This window comes from Primulina huaijiensis, chromosome 5 (genome assembly GCF_012295235.1).
Source record: "Primulina huaijiensis isolate GDHJ02 chromosome 5, ASM1229523v2, whole genome shotgun sequence".
In the NCBI taxonomy this organism is placed as follows: Eukaryota; Viridiplantae; Streptophyta; class Magnoliopsida; order Lamiales; family Gesneriaceae; genus Primulina; species Primulina huaijiensis.
The window spans coordinates 661,746-687,219 of record NC_133310.1 but is presented as its reverse complement, the minus strand read 5'-3'; the positions used below and the strand labels follow the sequence as shown (position 1 = coordinate 687,219).

The 25,474-nt window shown below is 38.1% G+C and overlaps 7 protein-coding genes across 12 annotated transcripts; 4 read left to right on the top strand and 3 right to left on the bottom strand.

Moving 5' to 3' along the window:
• Window positions 1-645: 645 nt before the first annotated feature.
• LOC140977417 (uncharacterized) lies at window positions 646-1,359 on the bottom strand. The gene is made up of 2 exons (XM_073442161.1): window positions 1,105-1,359; window positions 646-1,008 (listed from the first exon to the last, which is right to left on the bottom strand). The coding sequence occupies exons 1-2, from the start codon at window positions 1,357-1,359 to the stop codon at window positions 646-648; spliced, it is 618 nt and encodes a 205-aa protein (XP_073298262.1).
• A 2,255-nt stretch (window positions 1,360-3,614) lies between these two features.
• LOC140976123 (xyloglucan O-acetyltransferase 3-like) lies at window positions 3,615-6,103 on the top strand. The gene is made up of 3 exons (XM_073440023.1): window positions 3,615-3,944; window positions 4,009-4,292; window positions 5,227-6,103. Exons 1-3 carry the CDS (start codon window positions 3,725-3,727, stop codon window positions 6,010-6,012), a joined length of 1,290 nt encoding a protein of 429 aa, XP_073296124.1. The 5' UTR covers window positions 3,615-3,724; the 3' UTR covers window positions 6,013-6,103.
• Window positions 6,104-6,632: 529 nt separating this feature from the next.
• Window positions 6,633-7,995, bottom strand: LOC140976124 (uncharacterized). Of its 2 annotated transcripts, none has more exons than XM_073440025.1 (2): window positions 7,803-7,995; window positions 6,633-7,463 (listed from the first exon to the last, which is right to left on the bottom strand). In XM_073440025.1, the coding sequence occupies exon 2, from the start codon at window positions 7,456-7,458 to the stop codon at window positions 6,901-6,903; it is 558 nt and encodes a 185-aa protein (XP_073296126.1). In that variant the 5' UTR covers window positions 7,459-7,463; window positions 7,803-7,995; the 3' UTR covers window positions 6,633-6,900. The 2 variants fall into 2 exon arrangements, with proteins under 2 accessions (XP_073296126.1, XP_073296125.1); XM_073440024.1 differs by having other exon boundaries at window positions 6,639-7,463; window positions 7,704-7,995.
• A 1,905-nt stretch (window positions 7,996-9,900) lies between these two features.
• On the top strand, window positions 9,901-11,508 carry LOC140976030 (probable inactive receptor kinase At2g26730). The gene is made up of 2 exons (XM_073439877.1): window positions 9,901-10,792; window positions 10,888-11,508. Exons 1-2 carry the CDS (start codon window positions 10,066-10,068, stop codon window positions 11,469-11,471), a joined length of 1,311 nt encoding a protein of 436 aa, XP_073295978.1. The 5' UTR covers window positions 9,901-10,065; the 3' UTR covers window positions 11,472-11,508.
• Window positions 11,509-12,630: 1,122 nt separating this feature from the next.
• LOC140976122 (RING-H2 finger protein ATL46-like) lies at window positions 12,631-14,379 on the top strand. Of its 4 annotated transcripts, none has more exons than XM_073440019.1 (2): window positions 12,631-12,836; window positions 13,179-14,379. In XM_073440019.1, exons 1-2 carry the CDS (start codon window positions 12,812-12,814, stop codon window positions 14,306-14,308), a joined length of 1,155 nt encoding a protein of 384 aa, XP_073296120.1. In that variant the 5' UTR covers window positions 12,631-12,811; the 3' UTR covers window positions 14,309-14,379. The 4 variants fall into 4 exon arrangements, with proteins under 4 accessions (XP_073296120.1, XP_073296123.1, XP_073296122.1 ...); XM_073440022.1 differs by having other exon boundaries at window positions 12,631-13,093; XM_073440021.1 differs by having other exon boundaries at window positions 12,631-13,093; window positions 13,160-14,378.
• An 804-nt stretch (window positions 14,380-15,183) lies between these two features.
• Window positions 15,184-20,331, bottom strand: LOC140976120 (potassium transporter 8-like). 2 transcript variants are annotated; one of them, XM_073440016.1, is made up of 10 exons: window positions 20,065-20,331; window positions 19,859-19,914; window positions 19,554-19,751; window positions 18,975-19,461; window positions 18,822-18,875; window positions 17,239-17,499; window positions 17,086-17,138; window positions 16,780-16,903; window positions 16,414-16,668; window positions 15,184-16,334 (listed from the first exon to the last, which is right to left on the bottom strand). In XM_073440016.1, exons 3-10 carry the CDS (start codon window positions 19,590-19,592, stop codon window positions 15,274-15,276), a joined length of 2,334 nt encoding a protein of 777 aa, XP_073296117.1. In that variant the 5' UTR covers window positions 19,593-19,751; window positions 19,859-19,914; window positions 20,065-20,331; the 3' UTR covers window positions 15,184-15,273. The 2 variants fall into 2 exon arrangements, with proteins under 2 accessions (XP_073296117.1, XP_073296118.1); XM_073440017.1 differs by lacking the exon at window positions 19,859-19,914.
• A 1,580-nt stretch (window positions 20,332-21,911) lies between these two features.
• Window positions 21,912-25,045, top strand: LOC140976121 (cyclic nucleotide-gated ion channel 18). The gene is made up of 6 exons (XM_073440018.1): window positions 21,912-22,632; window positions 22,720-22,932; window positions 23,015-23,328; window positions 23,503-23,614; window positions 23,726-23,962; window positions 24,049-25,045. Exons 1-6 carry the CDS (start codon window positions 22,156-22,158, stop codon window positions 24,796-24,798), a joined length of 2,103 nt encoding a protein of 700 aa, XP_073296119.1. The 5' UTR covers window positions 21,912-22,155; the 3' UTR covers window positions 24,799-25,045.
• The last annotated feature ends 429 nt before the right edge of the window (window positions 25,046-25,474 follow it).

Genomic DNA, 25,474 nt, shown 5'->3' with positions numbered 1-25,474 from the left:
TGCATTCTTCAACCCGAAAGGCATTACAATATAACAAAATGTACCTCCCGAGGTGATGAAGCTGGCTTTATCCTGATCACTCTTGGTCAGGGGGATTTGATGGTATCCCTGGTATGCGTCCATGAAACTTAAGAATTCGAAGCCTGAGGTGGAATCCACCAATTGATCGATACGGGGTAAAGGATAATGATCCTTGGGACAAGCCTTATTTAGATCGCGAAAGTCCACACACATGCGCCACTTCCCTGTTGATTTAGGCACTAATACCACATTCGAGAGCCAAGTAGGGAATTGAATTTCCCTTATGTGACCGGCTTTCAAAAGCTCTTTTACTTGTTCATCAATAACTTTGTCCTTTTCAGGGCCAAAGTGTCTCTTTTTCTGCTTTATCGGGTGAGATCACGGGAGAATATTTAGTTGGTGCTCTGATATCAAGGGAGAGATTCCCGTCAACTCCTGTTGGGACCAAGCAAAAACGTGAATATTAGCCTTTAAACAGTTAAGTAGACTGACCCGGATGGATATATTAAGATCTCGGGCCACCCGGATCTGCTCGCCTGGTCCAATCTCCACAACTTCATGCTCCTCTTCTGCCACGAAATGCACTTCTCCCTTCTCAACTGCTCTTCAACCTACTTCATCAGTTCAGGCTTTCTTCCCTTCCTTCTTAGCTTTGCTCTGATCTACCCGGAGAGCTTCTACATAACATTTCCGGGAGGAAGGTTGGTCTCCTCGGACTTCACCCACTTTACTACCAACCGGGAACTTAATCTTTTGGTGATAGTTAGATGCCACGGCTTTTACTTCATTCATAGCTGGCCTCCCCAAAATGATATTATATGATGAAGGGGAGTCTACCACAGTAAAAGTAGTCATCACCGTTTTCTTGAGATCCTGGGAGCCCAGGCTTAATGGTAGGACAATTTCCCCTTCCGGGTAGACCACATGGCCAGCAAAGCCAAAGAGGGCAGTTTCCACGGCTTCCAAATGGTAACCCTGCAAATCCATCTGCACAAAAGCATCTTTAAAAATTACATTTATAGAGCTTCCCGAGTCAACAAAGACTCTCAGAATGTCATAATTGGCCACCCGGGCTTGGATAACCAGGGCATCATTGTGGGGTAGATTCACCCCCTTCAAATCCTCTGGGCCAAAACTGATGACCGCCTCACTCCTCCTCATTCCCTCTACCTCCATACACTCCCTCCTACTCCTCGACTTCCTTGCCCGATTGGAGTCTCCATCAGTAGAGCCTCCTGATATCATTTTTATCAATCCTGTAGCAGGGGGTGAATTCTTTTTTGTCTCAAGCTCGGGCTCTCTTCTCCTCCCGGGCTCTCCTCTCGGTACATTCCTCATACTTCCTCCCCGAGCGTTGGACCCTGGCTGTGGAGATGTCCATGGCAATCTCGGCCTCTTATTGGCTTGACTTTGCTCTGGGGCGGAAGGGAAGGAATAGTTTCCCTTCAATGTTTTGCAATCCTCGGTGTTGTGATAGCACACCTTATGGAGAGTACAAAATCCTCTTTTCTCAGGCCGAGATAATTGATGGTCCAGGGCCAGATCCCTACTGCATTCCTGGACCTCTCTGTCCCGGGAAATCTTAAGAGGCACGTGGTGAGAGAAGTGTCCTGGATTATTCCTTCTCTGTCCTTTCTCCTCGGGCCTAGCTACCCGGTCTCCTCCTTCTTTCCTTACAGCTTCCCTCTTCTACTTCTGGGCTTCCTCCATGTTGATGTATTTTTCTGCCCGGGATAATAAGTCCTCGAAATCCCTGGGCACTTTTTTGGTCAACGATTTGAAGAATTCACCCTCCCTCAAGCCTTGTGTGAATGCCGTAGTTTTTGTTTCAGTAGCGCAAGTGGGTACATCCAAAGCCACTCTATTAAATCTTTTAATATAAGCCCTCAAACTTTCATCCAGGCTCTGTTTGACTTCGAAAAGACTAAAAGCAGTCTTCTTGTATTTCTTGCTGCTACTGAAGTGGTGTAGGAACACCTTCTGGAAGTCTTTAAATGAATCAATACTCTTAGGAGTCAGTCCTTCGAACCACCTTTGAACTGAGTCCACCAAGGTAGTAAGGAACACCTTACACTTGATTCGATCTGTATAACAGTGTAACATAGCCATGTTCTCAAACCGGGCTAAGTGCTCATCAGGATCCGCATTGCCATCGTAATCTTTGACTTTGGCGGACTTGAAATTCCCGGGAAGAGGTTCCCGGACAATGATATCAGTAAATGGGCAACCCTTAGCAGTAGCTCGCAAAATGCTACGACTCTCCAACTGCCCTTCCAGAACTTTCATTTTCTGCCTTAATTCAAACAACTCCTCAGCCACGGTAGGTGATTTGGATCCAGCACTAGACTCCTCATCCTCTCCTCTCACTTCCTCCTCCCTCCACTCTTGCTATTGCTCCTGCTCATGCTCATCAACTTTCCCCCCTCCCGGTGGGGTAACTTGATGATAAGTGTCTTTCCTGGCCACAGCTTTCTCCACCGCTTTGGAGATTATTCTAGCCAACTCCTCCGGAGTCATGGTAATAAGATTGGGTCCTGTGGGAGGAACACCGCCACCCTGCCCCGAAGCACGCGTATTATCCCCGTGCGCCCGGGAATTATCTTGGTTAGTTCTTCGAGTACGAGCCATATCAACGCCTTAATCTCAAGTTTCCCACAGACGGTGCCAATCATGTGACTTCGTTGAAATGGGTGAGCCGTGTAAGGAGCTCCAACGAGTCAAATCAATAATTTATTGTTTTTAGGGAATTTGAGTGAAGATAATGGCTTCAATAGCACCTGTAAACAATGAAAAGAACTCGTGAATGGGCGCCGGAGGGGTGTCCGGTGTGGCCACTCCGATGCTTAAGTCAGCAGGTTGGAGATGAGTCAAAGTAATATTTGGTGGAAAATATGTGTAATGCTTAAGAGTTCAAAAATTTCAGAATCGGTAAATGACATTAATACATGCTATTTATAGTAGAAGATGAGGTAGGTACCTCGATTCCAGTGCTACCTATTAAGTATGGTAGGTCGGCTGCCCATACCCTATCTTCTGATGACTTCTAGGACACTCCAAACCCAAGTTGTTCTGACAGATTAGACGTCATGTATCAATCATACTCGAGTGTGGTTCAATTCTCGAGGTGGCTCGGGCAATTGATTACCCGGGTACTTATATGAGAGCTCGGGCGATGATTGCGCGGGAGACCGGGAGACCGGGCTGTTCGAAGAATACTTGGGAAATATGTAGTGCTCGGGCTCTTGATAGTGTCCGGGTCATCAGCGACCCGGATCCTTATGGGGGTATCAATACCCTTTTTGTTTAATTTTTTTTATTCTAAAAATATTATTTAAAAACGACCCGACTTGTTTGGGTATAACCGAATCAGGTATGATTTATCCATCAACATTTTGATAGCTTAGATGTCGGTCTTGTAGAAGGTTGTGTGTGTGTGTTTTTTTTTATAGTCAGTAAGTAAAGTCGACGATGTGCCATATGTCCGGGACCTCTCGCTTTCCATTTTCTCAAGGTACAAATTTTCACACCAAACCCTCCGTTCCAACTTCAATAATTTAAAAAAGGACAAATCTAATTTTAGACTAGTCTGCTGACTAATCTTGGCATTAATAAAACAAAGAAAAAGCTTCCCATTTCCACTTTCCCACCTTCCTTTTTCTTTCTTCTCCTCGATTCCCCAACGTACATACACAGGGCTGAAGTAATGAAGCCCACACCATATTACAACAAAGAGCACCGATACAATCTCTTCAAGAAGGCGAAATTTCTAAGCTTATCGAATCATACAGCTTCTTTCTTGTTCTACACAGCTTGTTTAGCTGCCCTGTCCAGTTTTTACCTCATTTTTTACCCCAAAATCATCGGAAAAACAACCAGCATTCGAGTGAACAGTCGAGCAAACCCCTCCACTAAGCTCCCAAACGGTAAAAGAAATCCGCAAAACCCTTCTATTTCTTCGCAAACTTGACTTGTTTTCATGGTTTGCAGATGTGGAAACCTGCGACTTGTTCAAAGGGAAATGGGTTCCGGACGCGGTTGGTTCTTTGTACACGAACTACAGCTGCAAGACGATCCCATTTGCGAGGAATTGTTTCATGCACGGAAGAAGGGACTCGGAGTTCCTGCGGTGGAGATGGAAACCAGACAGATGCGAATTACCTCGTTTCGAACCAGAAAGTTTTCTAAGGATCGTTCGAGGAAAGACGATGGCTTTCATCGGGGATTCGGTTGCCCGGAACCAAATGGAGTCGCTTCTATGTCTATTGTCCACGGTTAGTTCTGATGATTTTTGGATTCTGTAGTCAAAATGCATTAAAAATTGTTTCCCAAAGTGAATTAGTGGGTGGCCATAAAGTGATTTTGATGACTAAAAAAAGCAAGATGATGCTTGCATAAATGGGCTGTAACTAAATTAAATTAATGATTTTGACATCGTTTATGGAACCTAATGGAATAAATCAACATTTAATTTTACCTAAAAAACTATGCATTTATTTAAAGAATAGATTCTTCTGCGGTGGATGCTAGTTTGTGCATGTACAGATCTGAATCGTCACTTTTTTTAAAAAAATAAATTTATGTATCGCCATTTGTCATCCCTCAATTCGTAATTCTATTTTTATTTATTTATTTATTTATAAAGTAGGCTATTGAGCCACTACCTCAATTCGTAATTCTATTGAAATACTTGAACATTTTTATTTTTGATTGATTGATATTATTCCATATTTATAAATCGAACTAAGACAACTTTGTCGCGTAGATTTTGAGTAAATATCAAAACCGGCCACTTGTTTTTCCAAATTTGAAGCTGAAATTCACTATGAAAATTAATAAGTTGATGCCTCCCCGTATTGTGAAATTTGTACCTAAAATTCTCATAGGAAAAATCAATGGACTAATTGCGTGTTATCAAAATTTACAGTTAAAATACATGGAACATGTACGTTTACGACTGATCTGAATTGAAATAAAAATGTTATAATGTTCATCGGATATAAAAACATATCGAGTTGTGGTGTCCGCATGAATTCATCTCTACCCTAAAAATCAAAATATTGAAAATTGGAAGTGCTAATTTATTTATTAAATGTAAAATATAAGAAGTCAAATAGTAATTATTATGAAAAAGAAGAGTTTGAATTTTTGCATTAAATTTAACATGCATGCATCTAATTTCTAAATCAAGACGTTGAATTCTTTCAGGCAGAGACTCCAAAACCTAAACACAAAGATCCAGATGACCGATTCCCAACATGGGAATTTCAGGAACACAATTTCACTTTAATGGCACTCTGGTCTCAATTCCTAGTCTCTGCCTCCGAGCGAGTAGTCAACGGCTCTGCTACGGGCGGTTTTGATTTGCATCTCGACAAAATCGATACCAACTGGTCAGAAAAGCTACCGTATATCGACTACGCAGTTTTCTCCGATGCCCACTGGTTTTTCAGACAGAACTATCTGTACGAGGGCGGCGATCTCATTGGCTGCGTTTACTGCCAGACGCAAAATGTAACAGACCTTGGACCAGGTCTAGCCATAAGGAAGGTGTTCCGGGCTGCGTTTAAGAAAGTGCACAGCTGCAAAAATTGCAGGAAGATATTTAGTCTGTTGAGGACGTATTCTCCGTCTCATTTCGAGAATGGAGCGTGGAACAAAGGAGGTGGGTGCAATAAGACCAGGCCCACAGGGAAGGAAGAGATTGACATGGGCCGAGCCGATTTCGATTATCGCAAAATTCAAGTGGAGGAAGTTGAACTTGCGAGAGAAGCAGAGGAAGGACATGGGAATGTTTTCGAGGTCCTCGATGTGACAGAGATGATGTCGATGAGGTCCGACGGGCACCCTGGTGTGCACTGGGGAAATCAATGGATGAAAGGTTACAGTGATTGTATCCATTGGTGTCTACCAGGCCCTATTGATACCTGGAATCAGCTTATGCTGGAAATTATGATCAAGAAATGGAATCACAATTTTGATTTCGATAGGTGAAACCCATTGATTGTTCCGCGCGAGATAAAAACAAGTAGTCCTCTGTGGTACAATATTCCTTTTGAATCAAATCAGCATGAATTTTCTGTTACATGCAAAAAGATACAGCTAATGACAATAATACAACTCAAAATTTTGAACAACATGGAGAGAAAAACTGCTCCAAACACTGAGAACTCCATTAGGAGTCCGAGGGGCGTACAAAATAATGAGGAATACAAAAGAAAATCAAGAAACAAGACACTGTTGGTAATTTTGAAACAAGTAAAACTACATTCTTTTTCCAAGAATTACAGTAACATATACTTTGTGACGAGCTTCAGTTAATGAGATGAATCGAACTTGAAATGTGAAAGTTATGGGACCCCATATGGTTCTTGATTCAACAAAACAGAATTCACTTGGATCCATCGGCAAAAGAAGCGAAGAAAACAGTGGCATGAAACTAAAATCAGCACAAAAGATTACAAAATAGAAAACCATCAAAACACGTCTGAATTGGTACCAAATGCCTTGGCAAATTACACAATGTACTTTTGTCAGCATTTTCATGCAGATGATAAATGTTTCAGCAGAAACATTCTATAAAGAACACAAATATCTTGCTCCACCTAACAAAAAAGGGCATAAAAATATCTGCTTCCACACAATCCAGTATGATAAGCCATCGATCTCCAGGATTAAGACAACTCAGAAAGAATGTAAAATCATATATTTACACATTTCTTTAGGACACAAACACATACAGAACAAATATAAACAATTTTTATAAACTTGGATCTCACTTATAATCTCCAGCCTTACAATCTAGAAACCAGTTTTTATAAGCATACATGTATAAATATCAAAAGAACATGCCCCGGCCAAACATTACCAGAGGGGCTTGCCTTAAATTTCACTTATCTGAAGCATACCCAACGAAAAGGAGAAGAGCTCACGAACGGGTGGGTGCTCGACCAACGAAATATCCATCCCGTACCCACTAACTGGCAATTTCAACTCACGTAAAATCGTAAACGCCTCAGCGACACGCGTCTTTGGCACTTCTTCAGCCACCGAGCAGTAAGGAATCCACGTATCCGGACGGTACTCCGCCCCAAGTTCAATGCCTTCTTTTTTCAGGGCGTCACACAACTGTGTGTGAAATTGAAGAAGAGACAAAGTAGGAGTTGCTCCAAGGAACAGCACGTTGTTTTCGATTGGGAGGCTTCCAACTGAAGAGAAGGACAGAGACAGAGGTTCTTGCTTCAGACAAAAATTTCTCAGCACATTCTCAAGTTTAGCAATGTCAACAAAAGGGCTCGAAAACAAGGTAATGTGAGGCCTTGATTCGATCTCGATCAGATGAGTGCTTATCTGCCGTCGAGCCGACACATTCCACGCCTTTAAAACCTGATTCTCAAGTGCAGGATCAAAGTATAGCTCAATCGAGTAGCCTTGTGACATTGTCTCTAAGTTGGGCGTTTCAAAAAAAACAAGTAAAGAATCAAGAAAATCACGAATCCGAAATCAAAAAATCAAGAAACAAGCAAGAACATGTTGAATAAAGAAACCTCCAAATCCAACCAAAATAAAAACAAATGCTGCACTAAAACGGTGAGAAATAAGCATAAAATCCACACGCAACAGCAAGAACTAAGATCTAACTATCTAAAGTTCGCAGAACAAAAATCTTTAGCAATCCCACAAACCTTCAACCTTTAAACAATCCCAAGACAAACCCAGAACTCAAACTCGAACCAAAACTCCGAAGAAACGAGCTTTCGATCAAATTAGCTAAATAGCCATACCCAGCTCAAATAGGAGACAAGTGAGGCAGGATCACCAAAAAAGGAACCAATTCGGTCACTTCAGCAGCTTAGGGTTGCCAAAAGCGAAATACTAACAAAAACATAATAATGGAAGTAAGGATACGTGAAAAACACTCCGGTTAGACGTTAAGAGTTTCAATTCCGAAAGGGACGCAAGCAATAAAGAGTTCAAGAAAAAAAGGGAAATATTGACATATAACACTCAAGATCATGTTTAAAAAACTAACATTCACTTTTAAAATATAATTTAACATCAAACTATCTAAAAACTAATGAATTTAAATGAAATACAATCGATGCTCATTTTAAAATTTTCGAAATATTTATATAACGTGAAAATATTAAATTTGAAATACATACAATTTTTTTGAGTCATGCTTAAAATAATATTTGTACAACAAAAAAATTTGATATAAACATTAAATTTATCAAAATCCAGTGAAAACTCAATACAAAATTTAATAAAATAACAATAAAATATCACGATATAATATTTATAAATATTAATGTATGATATATTTATTGTATTTTTAATATTATTAAAAAAATTTCTTAATCATAAAGGGTAAAATTGAGTTAATGAGTTTTTTTAAAAAAAATTTGAATTTAAAAAGTTAAAAATTTGGGTCCACTCGTTTGATATCCATTTTTCTAAAATAAATTAAATAACTCATCATCTATATTAAATGACTAGCTACAAGCACGTAAATATTCACGTACATACATTATCAATTGAATTAATTATTTGTTTTTATTAATTAATTATCATTAACTATTAAAATTTAAATCAATATTTTATAATTTAATTAAATTAATTTATCAAGATAAAAGAAATATTTATTAAAAGTACTAAGAAGTTGTTGGACTTGAGAAAACATTATTTCTGCCGTTTTATTATGAATTATTCCAAGGGATGGCAATTTCATCCGAACCCGTTGGAAGATCCGATACCCGACCCGAATAGAAGAGGGTATGGGGGGATTTTTAGACCCGATTAAATAATTGGGTAATCGGGTATGAGGATTTTCGGNCGGAGTTTTCAATACATATAATCATAAATTTGAAAATTAAAGAAAACAATGTTTTGTATATTAAAAGAGAAGAAAATATATAAAACTTCATTATATATATATAAAGCTTGAATAATTTTTCTTATTGTTCATTTAAATAATTTTTTAAATATTCATTGAAACAATTTAAATTTGAAAAAATTCAATTGTATATGATAATTGGGTATTTGGGTAGGATATGGGTATCCGATAATCCGATGGGTATGGGGATGATGATGAAATCCAATACCCGATGGGTATGGGTATGGGTATGAGAATGAATTTAATAAATGGATATGGGGATGGATGTATGAAATCCGACCCATACCCTACCCATTGCCATCCCTAATTATTCCAAACATTTTGAAATGTTAAGTGCGAGAAATGCGAGTAAATGACTCAGATTGCTGGCTAGTATGGATAACGAGTTGAGATGGTCATGATTAACTGATATTTTCTTGTTGAATGTGGAGATATAGATCTTTTGACTCAAGCTGATCCTAGCCGGTCAAAGGTATTCATTGGTTAGGCTTTCTCATCTCATCAGGTCAAGTCAGAGCAGGCCAGTTCATCCGAGCTCATCTTATCAGACCATATCAAGTTCATCCAATCAGATCATGTCATGTTACTTGGGCTCATCCCATATGTCAGGTCAGGCTCATTCCATAAAGTTACACAAATTTACATAGAAATTACACATATCTTCTCCGTAAATTACCCACTCAATTCACCCAATCTCCCCGCACAACATCAGAAAGCTTGTCGGCTCTTTGGCCTTGATAACATGAGTATATACAAAACTGGACGGGTCGATTTCAAGTTCCTGTCATGAATTTGTCTTGCTTGTATGTTTTCATTCTGCATACATACATCACTATACATTCTGCTTATGCCAGCAATGAGGCAAAAACAAAAAAGGGTATCTTTTCAAATTCCAGCTGAGAGAGTTCAAGAATTCTTTAGGTTTAAAATTATCACAAATTGAATCCAGGGGCCGGCCGGCACGCAGATGGTTGGTCCTAAATTAATCTAAGTGGCTCATTACTTGACTTGTCGATGTTTCCACAAGGATACACGAACTCATCGAAATCTCCGTCCATAAGCATTATAAAAAGCGCGGTGATCATTTCAACTTGGGAATTTTCCTCCTTGTGCAAGAACACATCCATCTGATATTCTTGTTGCGGTTTTTCATGTTCGAAACCTTTTTCTTGTCCGATTCTATTTCATCTAGCATGAAGCGAATCTTGATCTGGGCTTGTGCTGTTTCAACGTTTCTCTCGAAATCGGCAAAATCTGATGATCATGAACCGGCTGATCAGCAAAAATCTGATAGAGGTGGTGTTTCTACTGATCAGATTCTCATGTTCGCGGGCTATTTCCTCATAGGTCTAGCGGTCTTATTCATCGTGCTTCTTTGGCTATACAAAAGAGGCAAGACAAAAAAAGAGAAAATCGACGCGGATAACAAGGTAGTAGCCATTATTGATGAAAGCATCACCAAGCCCAGTTTCTCCACTGTGGAGTTGAAGGCAGGAGGGGTCAGCAAAACTGATATCTCACACGCTTCAACCGAAACTGCCATGGTTTCTTCGTCCTTGATAGTTCTCACTAGCCCTGAGGTGAACGGGCTGAAATTCGAAAACCTACTCAAGGCCCCAGCTGAGCTGCTAGGGAGAGGAAGCCACGGTAGTGTCTACAAGGTCGCGTGTGGGCCGCAGGGGACAAGCCTTGCTGTGAAGAGGATCAAGGATTGGGCCATTTCTAGCAATGATTTCAAGCAGAGAATGAGAAGGCTGAATCAAGTGAAGCATCCTCATGTTTTGCCTGTCATTGCATTCTACAGCTCCAGACAGGAGAAGCTTCTGGTTTATGAGTATCAACAGAATGGAAGCCTTTTCAGGCTAATCCATGATGATGGTAATTACTTCTGCTAAAGTTTTGAAGTTCAAAGCATGAATCTGACAAATCTTGATCTGAACAATTGATTTTCTTATTTTGTGGCTTTGATGCAGGAAATCATAGCAGGCAACAATTTGATTGGAGCAGCAGGCTCACCGTTGCTGCCGCGATAGCTGATGCATTAGCCTTCGTGCATGATGAACTGAAGAACGACAGAATCCCACATGGAAATTTGAAATCATCAAACATTTTGCTGAACAATAACATGGAGCCATGCATCAGCGAGTATGGCCTAATGCTTGTAGACCAGCAGGTTAGTGATACCACTCGAGGTCACGAAGAAGGCAACTACATGCTCTTTAAGGCGGACACGTACGCTTTCGGGGTGATTCTTCTGGAACTGCTAACAGGACGACATCTTTTGAACAATGGAATAGACCTCGCGAGTTGGGTTCTCGCAGTCGTTAGGGAGGAATGGACGGTGGAGGTATTCGACAGGAACTTGGTACGCGAGGGGGCTAGCGAGGAAAGGATGGTTAACATGCTGCAGGTCGCGATTAAATGCGTTAACAAGTCCCCGGAGGCGAGGCCTAGCATGAATCAAGTGGCGTTGATGATTAGTATGATTAGGGAGGACGAGGATAAATCAATGGACGTTTCTGAATTATCTATTACTAAATCATTCATCGATGTCTAAGTACAAGATCACATCTACTCAGTGTAGAGAATTTTTTTTTAAAAAAATTTTAAGAGTCATATTTATAACTGTAAATTCTATATATTAAAAAACAACTTAGTAATTACTTTTTCAAAGTTACAACCACATTTTCTTTCTTATATCTAAACACGTTCTGCAAAAACTATGGCTGTTTTCAAGATTTGATACCATGTAGCATTTGGAATATGAGTTTCATTTTCACTTTTTTCAACATTTGTTTGCACTCTTTGGACGTGTATTTTATAGCCATTTGAATAAAATAACACTTCAAGTCAGGAAGTTAACTTTGCTGAATGACCATTAAAAAAAATGGTTTCAATTTTATTTAGTTACAAAATAATCTTAGTTCAACCGTAAGAATTGTTTTGATTTTATTTAAATATATATATAACATATCCATGCATCATATTCAAGGATGACTAATTATTTTTTAATGGGTTGAGTTTGAGTTCTGTCCGTCTACGCTACATATGTAATGATATTTCTCTCACATATTCAAGTAATAATTTAAATTTAAAATAAAAATATGTGAGATTCATCGTATGTGTATCAAAACACAGAGAGAATATAGTTACATACAATGTTTTTAAAATCGAAACAGCCGGTTTAACCGGGAACCGATCATGTTTCAAATCCATACCAAGTTTACTAACATTTTTTACGATCAAACCGGTCGCGAACCATTAATAACCGATTCGACCAGTTCATAATTTATTATTATTTTAGAATCTAATTATTTTCTTATATTCTTTAAAATTATATTNTATAATATAAGAGTTTAACCGGTTGAAATATTTTTTATGTATGGATTGAATTATTTTTTTAAGATAGTAGTTTCGATTTCCAATAAACATTGATTAAACCTGTGTGGGGGTAGGGGTTAGATGTAGTCAAGTGGATCAAAGCAGTGAATGTGATACAGACGCAACCGGGTTACACTCCCCTTGGATGCCAGTGCTTTCTATTTGACTTTATAATTATAAAATAATAGCAGTATTTATAAAGTATTTTCCTAGGACAGATGTGTACAGGATTTACTATGTATAAAATACATGAATACCAAGACCAAGTTTTTATTTATTCTTATTACTTTTTGTATATAAATACGTTTGTTCATACGTAAATAAATGTGTGTTATTGAGTTGGGGAGAACGTTATAGTTTTCCCATTAAATTTCCCTATTCTCAGGAATATTATATAACATATAATACTAAAAAATGGCCGTAAGATTCCAAATTTCAAACAAAAAAAGTTGTCCTTTTTAGGGTTTTGCTGAAGATGCAAGAAGGGGGTCCATGTTACTAGATTAGCATACATTGATGGGTCGGCTTCTGCAGTGTCAAGGTTGGTAAAGACTCCATATTTGTAAAGATTTTGGTGTTATCATCTTTAATATCGTTGAACCAAACAAGTTGAATTTATTCGTTCTTGAGCAGTACTTGAACCTCCTGATTGCTTCAACCTTATGTATCAGTCTTTTTTCTGCTTAAATCCGAGATTTTCTGCTTATATGTTTTTCTCTGTTCAGCTTATGGGGTTTTTATGTTTAAGTTTTTGAAGCACTTGTTTCCCTTCTGCTGGGAAGTGGAAGAGAAGAATGAGTGAGTTAATCTTACTGGTGTCTTGTTCCTAAAATGAACCGACTTGGTATATGATTTTGTTTTCAGATGATTTGTTCAATGACAGAAATACAAGGGAATAGGTGGTTTTTGGGGCATGCCCATGTAAAAGTTTCATGGATCCAGCATCAAATCAGTCAGAACAACCCCCTTTTCCCCTCACCTCCCGCTGCATATGGTGTCAGCAGTAATTTCCATAAAGAATCCAGCCCTTCTCCATCTTCATCAAAAATTAGTCCTGCTGTTCTCTTTATTATAGTTATTTTAGCTATTCTGTTTTTCATATCTGGTCTTCTCCACTTGCTTGTTAGATTTCTCACCAAGAACCATTCATCCTCTCTGTCTAATAGAAATCTTGATGCTTCTAGTCCTGATGCCCTTCAAAGGCAGCTGCAACAGCTCTTTCATTTACAGGATTCCGGTCTGGATCAAGCATATATCGATGGGTTGCCCGTGTTTTCGTATAAGGAGATTGTGGGTGCCCTAGAACCCTTTGATTGTGCTGTTTGTTTGTGTGAATTTGCTGAGTCCGACCAATTGAGATTACTTCCTACTTGTAGCCATGCCTTTCATATCAACTGTATTGATACATGGCTCCTGTCAAACTCAACATGTCCTCTCTGTAGGATGACCCTTTTCAATCCTGGATTCTCCATGGAAAATCCCATTTTCGAGTATGATGGTTTTCGGGAAGAAGATGGATATCCTGTTTATGGAGCGAATGGGTACTCATCTACTCGAAAGAGAATGGAAATAGACGAAGTGGCTACGGTGAGAGGGCGTTTTCCTGTTAGACTCGGTAAATTCCGGAAACTGAATGACGTTGAAGAGGGGGAGGTAGGAGGAGAGACCAGTAACAGTAGCAGTAGTAAATTGGATGCTAGAAGATGCTATTCTCTGGGTTCGTATCAGTACATTGTCGATGATGCTAACCTTGGAGTGTCCTTGAGTCGTGACCAAACTGGTCGCAATGTGAAGCTTGTCAAAGAGATGGAGCAAGTTTCTAATTCATCAGCTAATGGGAATGCAGTGGAGAAGAGTATTTGTATCGGTACGAAGACTGATAGCTATTCAGTGTCGAAGATTTGGCTGTGGTCAAAGAAGGGGAAGTTTGGGAGTTCTTCAGGTATCCACACTGAGAATCCATCTTCTCCGAACTTGGACTTATCATGGATGCATAGAACAGAAGCCATCTGAACGCTTTTTTCCCTTCTGTGTTTGTTCTTAAAATGATCATTTGTGAAGATGATAAATTCATATCATGGATGCAAATATTTTTTGAAACAATTTCCTTCCTCACTCTCGACGATTTCGGTACTTCTTGCCTCGAATTCTTCGTTTTAGAACAATTTCAAATCTACTTTCCAGGTATCGGAATTCTTGGTTACATATTTCATGATGTGCAATTATTCTTCATAAGTAGTTAAAAAAAAAACCTCTAATTTCAAGACGAGTTTTTGAATTATTAAAAAAAAAATGAAGTTTGACAATAATTGAGTTTTGATGGTTTAATTGTGTCTTGTACACCTGTTGATATCTGATAAAGATAATTTAAAACAAGCATTATAATTAATAATATATATATAAATCCCTTTCTTTTTTTGAACAATATATTTCCCTTTTCATAAAGTAGCGACTTTGTTTCAAAAGCAAAAGTTTGAGATTGACCGCGATGGGGCTAATGGTTTGAACCATGCACGTCACCATCACCATCACGGACAACTAAAAAGTTTAACCACAATCCATCACTTACTTCAGTCTGAAATGGAACACCACGTAAACATCATCAAATCAGCTTGAATATTATTTATTTTAGTATAGATAGGTATTTTAAGAGCTTGAACTCATTTCTACCTATAAAGATCGTAAAAAATCGACTTCACAAGAGAATCAATGATCGATGGTTAAATTATCAGTTGGTGGTATATATTGAAAGAGATATATTTAATAATGTTTCAAATAAAATAAAAGACCATATGTGTCAAATTGTAATTCACATTTATATTGATGAATGATTTAACTTTTCTTGTTTTATGCTAAAAAAAGAGAAAAGCTTTGTGTATGTAATAGTACCATAAATTATTGAGGACTAATTAAAAACTTACAGGACTGTGTCAAGTCCCCATTTACTTAATTTACAAGAACTATTTTCTTCTTCAAAACTAAACAAGGTAAATCATTCCCACCTCTAGAGTTGATGCACGAGGTAAATTCAGTGCATATGTTGGTGATGCACTGTTCCTTCTCAAGAAATCATACCCAACATTGATCACTACCCTCTTTATCAGACTCGAACCGGACTTCGCCTTCACGTAACAATGGCCTAATATAAAAGCCATCCCGGCCTCTCTTGCTTCCATCAGTTCCCGTAGCTCTGCTTGGGCTTCTGAATCGATTTGTGGGCTTTCAGGTAGGAGGAATCTTACCCTTTTTCTTGGAATATCGGGTGCGGGTGCATGAATTTCTCCTAGCTCCATAACGCTGGCTATATCAGATAATTTTTCATCATTTTCCAACATTTTGATGCCGTTTGTATGTGTTGATGTAGTCCCAATGACTGTCATCTTCTCTTCGTTTTCTAGATTTTTGTCCGACGTACTGTCCCGCTCTTTCCCCTCCGAACGGATAAATTCTGCTATGCTACAAACAAGGTCCCTTTCAAACTCCACATCATCCGTGAGCGAATCACGGTATCCATAACGGGCTATGCATCTATAAACTCGGTACCCTTTGGGCCCGATTCTTCCAACAAGAAATCTCTCCTCGGGTCTCACATGAGGAACTGGGACATATTTTACACAGAACAGGACTAGAACCTGGTGAAAAGCTGGGAGATTGGTCACGAAATGGGAGAAGATAGCTGGAACTCCAGAAACAAGTTCTGTATGTATGAGGCCAATGCCTCGGACCCGTACAATCCCAAGTTTGGGACTCAAACCGAGGAGCCAGTCGATGGAAACTTTGTTGTGAAGGTCAAACTCGTACTTTTTAAACGTGCCGTAATGCCAAATGTACATTATTGCTAGAAAGATAAATGAGAGTGCAACCGGAACCCAAGCTCCTTCACGAAACTTGATGAGAGAAGCTGAGAAGTAGAGGGCTTCGATGGAACCAAAGAAGAATATGAAACAAATGGCAAAAACAACGCTTCTATTCCAGCACAAGACGATGACGAGAGACATAAGACATGTGGTTACCAACATAACAGTTATAACAGCCAAACCTGGTTAGACCAACAGGGAACAATAAGAAATTTATTCTTCTTGTCATAAACAATGATGTCATTTCAGCGTAGATATTACCTGACGCATTGCTAATGTGTTTTGTGTCTCTGAAGCCAATGGTCACAGCCAATCCGAGAAGCATTAAAGTCCAGTTGATAGCTGGAATGTAAATCTGCCCACATATTTTAGACGACGTGTGTATTATTCTGACCCTTGGAAAGCAACCCAAAGCAGAGCATTGCTTAATGATGGAAAACGTCCCAGTGATGATGGCTTGGCTTCCCACAACAGCAGCAAGTATTGCAATTGCGAGGACAGGCCATCGAATATTTTCTGCATGACGAGAGGAGGGTATGGTTTAGCCGTAAAACTCAAAAAAAGTTCACTTATCTTGGATACTACTCATAAGGATGAAATGACATTTGACATAGAAACTTTACATACCAGGTACAGATTCATAGAAACCAATTCGGTAGTAACTCTCGATTACATGATGTTTGGATAAATAAGCGGCTTGTCCCATGTAAGCAAGGATCAAGGATGGATAAACCACAAAGCTAAAAGCTATCTGCAATAAGGCAGCTGTCTAGTCAAAGTTGAACCAGTAAAGACATTGCAACAAACGCGTCGAATTTATCAGACTCGATGATATATATTACATGAAGGGCAGGTCATATCTCTTATATAGTTTATAATCTGACAGAGAATCAGAAACTCAAATAATAAAAAGAAAAGTAAAAATTCACTCACCTTGATGGACAGCTGCGAAAAATGTCCAAGATCAGCAAACATGGCCTCTGAACCTGAAAATATACATCACATCTAAATGAGATTTAAATGAGAAGGAAGAAACTATAAGGATACTTTTAAGCAGAAATAAATAGCATTATAAGCTCTAATAACCTGTTATGCACAACAATATCCCACCCAAGGACATCCAGCCTCCTTTTCGAGTCTTCTTCAAGAATTTATACATGTAGTAAGGAGAGAGTGCCTGGTAAACATTCGGATTCCAGTGGAATATATTATACACTCCAATGGCACTGATGCAGAATAGCCAAGTAATCACGATTGGAGCAAACAGATATCCTATTCGGTGGGTTCCGTAGTGTTGCAGATAAAATAAGAAAACCAGTATTATACAAGCAACAGGGACTTCGATATCTGTGAAACATGAAAATTTTAAGGAAAAAAATACATTAGCCATTTCTTAACAACTTAATAGACAAAAAAATCAGGACATGCATAGAGAAAGCATGGCCCATAGCTACACATTAGCTGACAACTAATAATATCTGGGCACCTAATAATGGTTCTCCAAAAAATGGTAAATCTGAATGCCAACTTTTTGGTACTACGCTCTACTGCTGATAAAGCAATGATAGACGGCACCAAGATTAGATTTTTTTCCCTTCACCAGAAAAACAAACAGGCAAAACTCCAATTTTCATTCCCTTCCTTTCAGAAGCAACAATATTACTTTTCGAGGAGTTGTTAATCTATAAAGCATTAAGCCGTGACACATCTGAATTGAGTGGAGGAGTAATTCAGCGTAAGTAGATAATACTTTGGTAACAGGTCATATATGCAACTGTAGATAAGCCCAGGTCCAGCGGGAATCGTATCACTAATGGAGATGTCGAGAGAACAGAAGATCATATGACCATAAAAATATTGCATCTTAACATATCACACTTAATTTTTCAACTAAATTTCTTAAATTTCAACCACTATATGTTCTCTTCTCTCTACAACATCACATTTTCAGCAGAAAATCATTAAACTCCATTGTCTTTTATTGTTCGTAAGTGATTACTTTACACTAAATACAACTTATTTTACTTTAAGTTGCATCTCGTCGTCAGAATACAGCGATATGGTCCGCCACAATCAAGAAGATGACAGCCTGACTTTACTTCAATATAAATCATATTAATCTTTATTTGATTAAAGCGAGAAGTTAGTCCTAATGCACGAAATGCCCCCACAATAATGACTTTTCAGCACAATTTGGTGGAATTTTTTGTCCACGAAATACACTAAGCTATGAGAATAAATTTATTTTTGGAGATTAAAATTGGAGGTTGGAACATCTTGAGCATTCAAACATCAATGTCTTTGAGGCCTAGAATTTGTATCCAATCAATAATTCAATACTAAGCATATATTTATTTCCTCGATTTAAAAAGTTCCACTTTGCCTATCCCAATCACTGCACTTTGTTCACAATGCAACAATGCAGAAATCCAAGCACCAATAATGAGCTTAAGACAAGCCATTTTGACAAATTCAAGATTCGCGATGATATGAGTTTTCATATTTTTAATAATTCAGTCATCACCAAAAAAATGATGAAAGACAAGATTAGGCAGACAATTGAATTTTTTGGCTTGTGGACAGAAATAAGAATACCCCATCTTCTTCAAAACTAAGAAAAACAATTCTAACACGTAAAAATGACAAATCAAAATTCATACGAAACTTACATTGGTGATGATGCTTTGACACAACAAGCTCTAATCCGGACACAGCAGAAAATACTGAGCATAAACAACAGAAATATCAGTTAATTCTAAGTTCCAACGTTTCAATTTCTCCAAATTTACAGTGACCACAACCAAAAAGAAGAAATTTCATACCAGAAATAGCTGGTGTAAGAACTCCATCCCCAATCACCATACAAGTCCCAATCAAAGCCAAAGTGAGTAATATCCTTTGCAGCAATCTATGCTTTTCCAATGTCGATTTCAATCTTAAGCCGAAACCTTTATTACCTGATCCAATTCCATTTTTTCTATACTCATATAATTCCTCATCAGCAAGCTGCCCATTTGGCAAAGTGCTCACCCGGGCATGGCGGCACAGCAATGAATACAAAGCAAAAGTCCCACCTTCACCGTTATCATCAGCTCTAAGTACTATGAACACATACTTAAGAAGAGGAATCAGAGTCAAAGTCCAGAATACGAAAGATAAAACCCCATATATTTCCTCATTAGACTCTGAATGTTGGATGTCCTCGGCAAAAGTACTTTTGTATACATACAAAGGTGAAGTGCTTAAATCCCCATAAACAACACCCAAACTCTGATAAGCTAAGGTCAGCACAGCCCTCCAAGATTCTTTCTGTAACAAAAATAAAACAGTAGGCGATAAATCACCAACTACCAAAATACTAGTAAAAAAATATCGATATTTCTTTGGCACAAAGCTCTCACCTTTATAGCATTGTTAGGGTTCCTGCCTTCAATATCCATCACAGGCGTCTACGAATCATGGGAAATCATTCTTGGCTGGTATCCGAAAGCAGGTATGGGTTACCCATTTGAGCAAGCACTATAAGCCAGTCTTTATACCAAGAATGCTCCATTAAAAAAGTAAAGGCGCCGTTCTTATCATGGGTACTAAACGAAAATCTACAAGATGACACCAAATAAAAGACTGTTAGTAAGTTGTGCTGAACATTAGTGCCTAACACGACGTGTTTTGTGGAAAGCAAAAGAAAGAAGAAATTCATAGTGACATGTGTCGTTTGAATGGCCACTCTATATAGCTGATCTTGCTGCACATACATCGGTCCTACCCATAAAAAAATCACCGCAGATCAAGAAACGCAACTCCATTGGATCAATTAAACAAATGTTCAGATTCAAAAAAATAAAAAAAACAAAGTGGATTTAAATGGTTACACCCATTAAAAAAAAATATTGAGCTGCTGACTGAACCCACTGTGTGAAGAGTGTTCGCTCTTGATCGACGGGTCTTTATCAGTCGGCAAATCCTTTGTTTTCTTCCATGATTAGATGCTTACTACTTCAGACGGCTCAAATTACTCGCACTCGAAATGCAAGTATTTATGGAAGATTATGATTAATATTGGTGACACACTACGTCCCAAAACATATATTCGAAATCGAACAGTTCTATATCTAAAAAAAATCGATTAATATTGGTGACACGAAAATCAAAATAGTAGAACCATGGAATATTATTCCCTCGGTCAGCCCTGCACCGGCCCATTTACAACATTCTGTTACATCAATTCAACATAAAAATACATATAGAAAATGGTTAAAGTTGTTTAACCATATCCACAGTGGAGAATTGAATTGTGGTCCAAACATCACTATGCTGTGAATTTGGTTTAGTTTGGAACATCAATTATTTTCTAAAAAATTATTTAATAAGTGTATTGTGAGACGGTTATATATGTTAAACAGATAAATTCATTCTATATTTACAATAAAAAATAATATTTTTGATATAATTCATAATATTTTTCATGGGTCGAGTTTGATTTTCGTCTCACAAAAATGCTCCGTTATACGGTCTTATACGAGTTTTTGTAAAATTATTTAGTTTACTCAAATTTTTGTTAGCATATATTTTTTCAAAATTATATTAGTTGATTGAATTACCTAATCGTCCTAGTACATCATAATTTTTTTTGAAAATAAAAACTAATAATTTTGAAATATGTACTCAAATTCATAAACACAAAACAAAAAATACTTTTTTTAAACTCCCAATTAAGAAAAAAACAATTAAAATATTATAATTACTATTATAAATATTTATCACCTAAATATATATTAAAATTCATAGATGAAACATGCTCCAGTATATTATATATCTCTCACTAGTATATATATAATACATCAAATCTTTAGAATAACTACTTTGATAATTGTAATTGATGGACAAAACACTCATTCATTTATCTAATATTGAGAAAACTAGAAGATTATTATATTAATATTATATTATATATGTAATACATCTTTATATTTAATCCCAGACCGATTCAAAAATTATATATTGGAGTCATTCATTTATATAATATTGAGAAAATATATATTTTAAATCTTTGAAATTTGTAGGCATGTAATGAAATGAATCCCCAGGAGTTTGCATGGATCTCCAAAGAATCCGGCTTATGCTATTTTTCAACTGCTTATGCAAACAATCAGTCTTTAAATTAATATGCATTAAGCTTACTTAATTACATATTTAATGCATGCAAATCAATTTTTGACTTTGGGGGAGGGACGCTCTAATAACTATGATGCAAACATTATATGCTTGAAACTAGTGGATAAAAGTAACCACAAACACGATATCGATATCGGTTCCGAATGTTTTATGTTGAGTAGAACAATCGAAACATGACGGTTGTGCTGTTGTGTTTTTTAAAAGCTCAGTTAATTCCTTTGTGGTGTATCCTTCTCACCATAATTAGAAGTCTTTGCGGCAGATGATGACAAATTGTTGTGTTTCTAGCTTAACTCGGACCAGTAAAGTCACCCAACTTCAATTACGTAATTATGAAAAATAACGATATCGATTATCATTATATGAGCATGTTAATTAGAATTCTTACTTCTCATTCTTATATTTTTTTACAAAAATCTTTCTTTTATTTAATTTAAATAATTTAATAATAAATAATAATATTGTCAATGCTAATAGTACTAATAACAATAATAATCATTTAAACTATAATAATAAAAAAAATTAATGAAATAAAACGAGTTAGTATTGGTTTTTATTTAGTATATGTCGAATAAGAGTTTTGGTGTAGAAGATGAATATGCGGGGTTAAATTACAGAACCCGTAGTTGTCGGATTTCCTCGTATTCGTACCTCCAAAATCTCAATGGTCGCTAACGCTCACGGCCTCCTTCTGCAAACCCAACCTTAATCTCTCTCCATACTTTCTTGATCGATTTCATTTCAATCAGATTCAGAAGAGTGTTTAAACGACGATTCTTGAAGTCATCTAGCGGAGAATCCGAGAAAATCTGGCCTCCGCCATGGAAGATGAATAGAATATTCACCACGCCTGCATCCCACCTCCGCCACTTCCGGCGAACGCTGACCCACCACCATTCCGCCGCCGTAGCCGCCTCGGGCGAGCCCAACTCCCTCAGCATCTTATGGCACTACCAAATCCTCGATCCCAACAGCGACATTGTCAATCTCTGGAACCACATATTCTTGATCACCTGTCTTATCTCCCTCTTCATCGACCCCCTGTATTTCTATCTCCCGTACGTCGGCGGCCAAGTCTGTACGTCCACAGATAACCAAGCTTCTGTTTTGATCACTTATTTTCGAACCTTTTCCGATTTATTTTACGTTCTACACATGTTGATGAAGTTTCGCATGGCGTTTGTGGCTCCGAGCTCCCGGGTTTTCGGGCGTGGGGAGCTTGTTATGGATCCCCATGAGATTGCCATGAAGTATCTCAAATCTGATTTTATAATTGATCTCACCGCCACTCTGCCGCTGCCTCAGGTCATTCACAAACTTGCTTATGAAGCTAATTGAGCACATTGTCTTTTTTACAGTGTCATTCGAACTAAAAAAAATCGCTTTTCTCAGATTGTGATCTGGTATGTAATTCCAGCAACGAAAACGAACGGAACCGGTCAGGCTGACAACACTCTTGCTCTTATTGTCCTAATCCAGTATGTTCCACGGCTGTTTGTCATTTTTCCCCTGAATCAGAGGATAATTAAAACTACGGGTTTTATAGCCAAGACTGCTTGGGCAGGAGCTGCTTATAATTTGCTTCTGTACATGCTAGCCAGCCATGTGAGAATATATAAGCATATATTGCCTCGACCTTCCACTTCACATATAAACCTCTTTTTTCATGATTCAACATTGGTTTCAGGTATTAGGAGCTTCATGGTATCTGGCATCGATAGGGCGGCAACATTCTTGCTGGCATCAAGGGTGTAAAGACGAATATACCAGTGTCCCACCGTGTAATCTGAAATTCCTTGACTGTGAAAGTCCTGAAATGGGGGGTATTGAGCGACAGTATTGGCTGAATTCGACTAGTGTACTTTCACGTTGTGACGCTAGCAATGACGATTCTGATTTCAAGTTTGGGATGTTTGCTGATGCTTTTACTAGTGAAGTTGCTTCATCAATTTTCATTGAGAAATACATTTATTGCCTTTGGTGGGGCTTAAGAAATTTGAGGTGTGAATGTCTAGAAACAAATTTTCGGTTCTACTTTTGTGCTCATATATTCTTTTACTCATCTTATTTGAATCTTACTTAGAGGCCGTATCGTTTCTGATCTATGCATTGAAGGCCTCGATGTTTACATTCAAGATTGTTTCAAGATGATATAGCTTGTAACCTTGTTTGCAGTTCATATGGACAGAATTTGACGACTAGCACTTATCTTGGAGAGACGACATTCTGTATTGTTTTGTGCATTGGTGGTCTGATTTTGTTCGCTCGTTTGATTGGAGATATGCAGGTAATAATATCTTATCTCTGAACCAGATCACCATCACTATTACATACATGTTGGAAGCTTATTTTGATGTTTAGTTACGAGATTTTGTCTCTTTGGTTCTCTTGAATGAAGACTTATTTGCAATCAATGACGGTGAGACTTGAAGAGTGGAGAATTAAGAGAAGGGACACCGAAGAATGGATGAGGCATCGGCAACTGCCTCCAGATTTGCAGGAACGTGTTCGTAGATTTGATCAGTATAAATGGCTCGCGACACGAGGAGTCCACGAAGAATCCATCTTACGGTCCTTACCTGTGGACCTTAGGCGTGAAATTCAAAGGCATCTATGTCTTAACCTCGTTCGCCGAGTATGCAATCCTTCAAATAGCTGCAACTTTTGGAAATATTTTGACAAATCATTTGAACAATCTCCTTTAATTTATCCATTTTGCAGGTTCCATTCTTTGCACAAATGGATGACCAACTCCTGGATGCCATATGTGAACGTCTAGTTTCATCCTTGAGTACAGAAGGCAGCTACATTGTTCGAGAAGACGATCCGGTAAACGTGATGTTGTTCATCATCAGAGGACAACTCGAGAGCTCCACGACAAATGGTGGACGTTCCGGATTCTTCAATTCAATCACCCTTCGACCAGGTGATTTCTGTGGGGAAGAATTACTAACCTGGGCTCTAGTACCAAATTCCTCAAACCTTCCTTCTTCAACCCGAACCGTCAAAACTCTAACAGAAGTCGAAGCATTCACACTAAAAGCAGAAGACCTTAAATTCGTCGCCCTTCAATTTAAACGTCTTCAGAGCAAGAAGCTTCAGCATGCATTTAGGTACTATTCCCATCAGTGGAGGACATGGGGTGCCTGTTTTGTTCAAGCAGCATGGCGAAGATTCAAGAAAAAGAAGTTAGCGAAGGAGTTGGCTCTACAAGAGAGTTTCTACTATATGTCTAATTACAGCAGCGACCAAGACGGAGATTCGGACAATGGAAGTGCTGACAATTCATCCGTTGATACTCCAAGCAGTGCTCGGCATCTAGGAGCCACAATTTTGGCTTCAAAATTTGCTGCCAACACGAAAAGAGGAGCTGGTGCTCAGAAGGTTCAAATTGCTGATCCTGCGTCCTCGAGCTTAAAGATGCCAAAACTGTTTAAACCAGATGAGCCTGATTTCTTCGAGGATGTTTAGCTAAGAAATTTTTTTTGACAGATAGAAACAAAAAGTGGAGCGAAAAGAGAAGATTGATTAGATGCTTTGTAGAACTACTCTATGAACTTAGTTTTGTAAATTGAATAGGAGCAAATGTTAGTTTTAATTGTTCATTACAGAATCACCTGACTCGCATATACATCAGCATGTCATCCATTTCTCATTTCTTGAAATTTCATTATACATTATGTTCTTCAAGCACAATATTTAGTCCAAGTTCCGATATGTTGCAGGATTATTGTCTTTGTTTCTTAACCGATGCGCAGGATATACTCATATTCTCATCCATCGAGGCTATTATCAGCAAATTCTGCCTAGTTGTATTCATCTTAATGGAAGATTTCGCGTGCTCAATCAAATAAGATATGACAATGGTTAGCTGAGCAGCGAGAACGTCCTTGGCTGCATCAAAGCTCCAGGCTTTACAAGTCTATTTCTCTGCGAGGGTGCATTGAGAGAAAAAATCGATCTATTCAATTCATAGATTTAATTTACAGAAAGAAATAAAAACTCTCATATCTTCACAGCACTCTCAAGGCTCTCCTCTACTTGGGATTAGGATTCCTCAACTGGGAATGAGATAATTTGAACAACGAGCTGAAGCCTCTATTTATAGAGGATATTCTGCACATGTTAATGGGTGTGAATGGAAGAT

Coding starts and splice junctions, on each gene's coding strand:
- LOC140976121 (XM_073440018.1), top strand. CDS start 22,156: ATGAATAGAATATTCACCACGCCTGCATCCCACCTCCGCCACTTCCGG. Junction 22,933..23,014: donor TGTACATGCTAGCCAGCCAT/GTGAGAATATAT, acceptor CATTGGTTTCAG/GTATTAGGAGCTTCATGGTA. Junction 23,615..23,725: donor GTTTGATTGGAGATATGCAG/GTAATAATATCT, acceptor TCTTGAATGAAG/ACTTATTTGCAATCAATGAC.
- LOC140976124 (XM_073440025.1), bottom strand. CDS start 7,458: ATGTCACAAGGCTACTCGATTGAGCTATACTTTGATCCTGCACTTGAG.
- LOC140977417 (XM_073442161.1), bottom strand. CDS start 1,359: ATGAGGAATGTACCGAGAGGAGAGCCCGGGAGGAGAAGAGAGCCCGAG. Junction 1,009..1,104: donor TACCCCACAATGATGCCCTG/GTTATCCAAGCC, acceptor GCTTTTGTGCAG/ATGGATTTGCAGGGTTACCA.
- LOC140976120 (XM_073440016.1), bottom strand. CDS start 19,592: ATGGATATTGAAGGCAGGAACCCTAACAATGCTATAAAG. Junction 16,904..17,085: donor TTTCGCAGCTGTCCATCAAG/GTGAGTGAATTT, acceptor GCCTTATTGCAG/ATAGCTTTTAGCTTTGTGGT. Junction 16,669..16,779: donor TTTCTATGAATCTGTACCTG/GTATGTAAAGTT, acceptor CTCGTCATGCAG/AAAATATTCGATGGCCTGTC.
- LOC140976122 (XM_073440019.1), top strand. CDS start 12,812: ATGGGTCGGCTTCTGCAGTGTCAAG. Junction 12,837..13,178: donor TCGGCTTCTGCAGTGTCAAG/GTTGGTAAAGAC, acceptor GTTCAATGACAG/AAATACAAGGGAATAGGTGG.
- LOC140976123 (XM_073440023.1), top strand. CDS start 3,725: ATGAAGCCCACACCATATTACAACAAAGAGCACCGATACAATCTCTTC. Junction 3,945..4,008: donor CTCCACTAAGCTCCCAAACG/GTAAAAGAAATC, acceptor CATGGTTTGCAG/ATGTGGAAACCTGCGACTTG. Junction 4,293..5,226: donor TTCTATGTCTATTGTCCACG/GTTAGTTCTGAT, acceptor GAATTCTTTCAG/GCAGAGACTCCAAAACCTAA.
- LOC140976030 (XM_073439877.1), top strand. CDS start 10,066: ATGTTCGAAACCTTTTTCTTGTCCGATTCTATTTCATCTAGCATGAAG. Junction 10,793..10,887: donor CAGGCTAATCCATGATGATG/GTAATTACTTCT, acceptor GCTTTGATGCAG/GAAATCATAGCAGGCAACAA.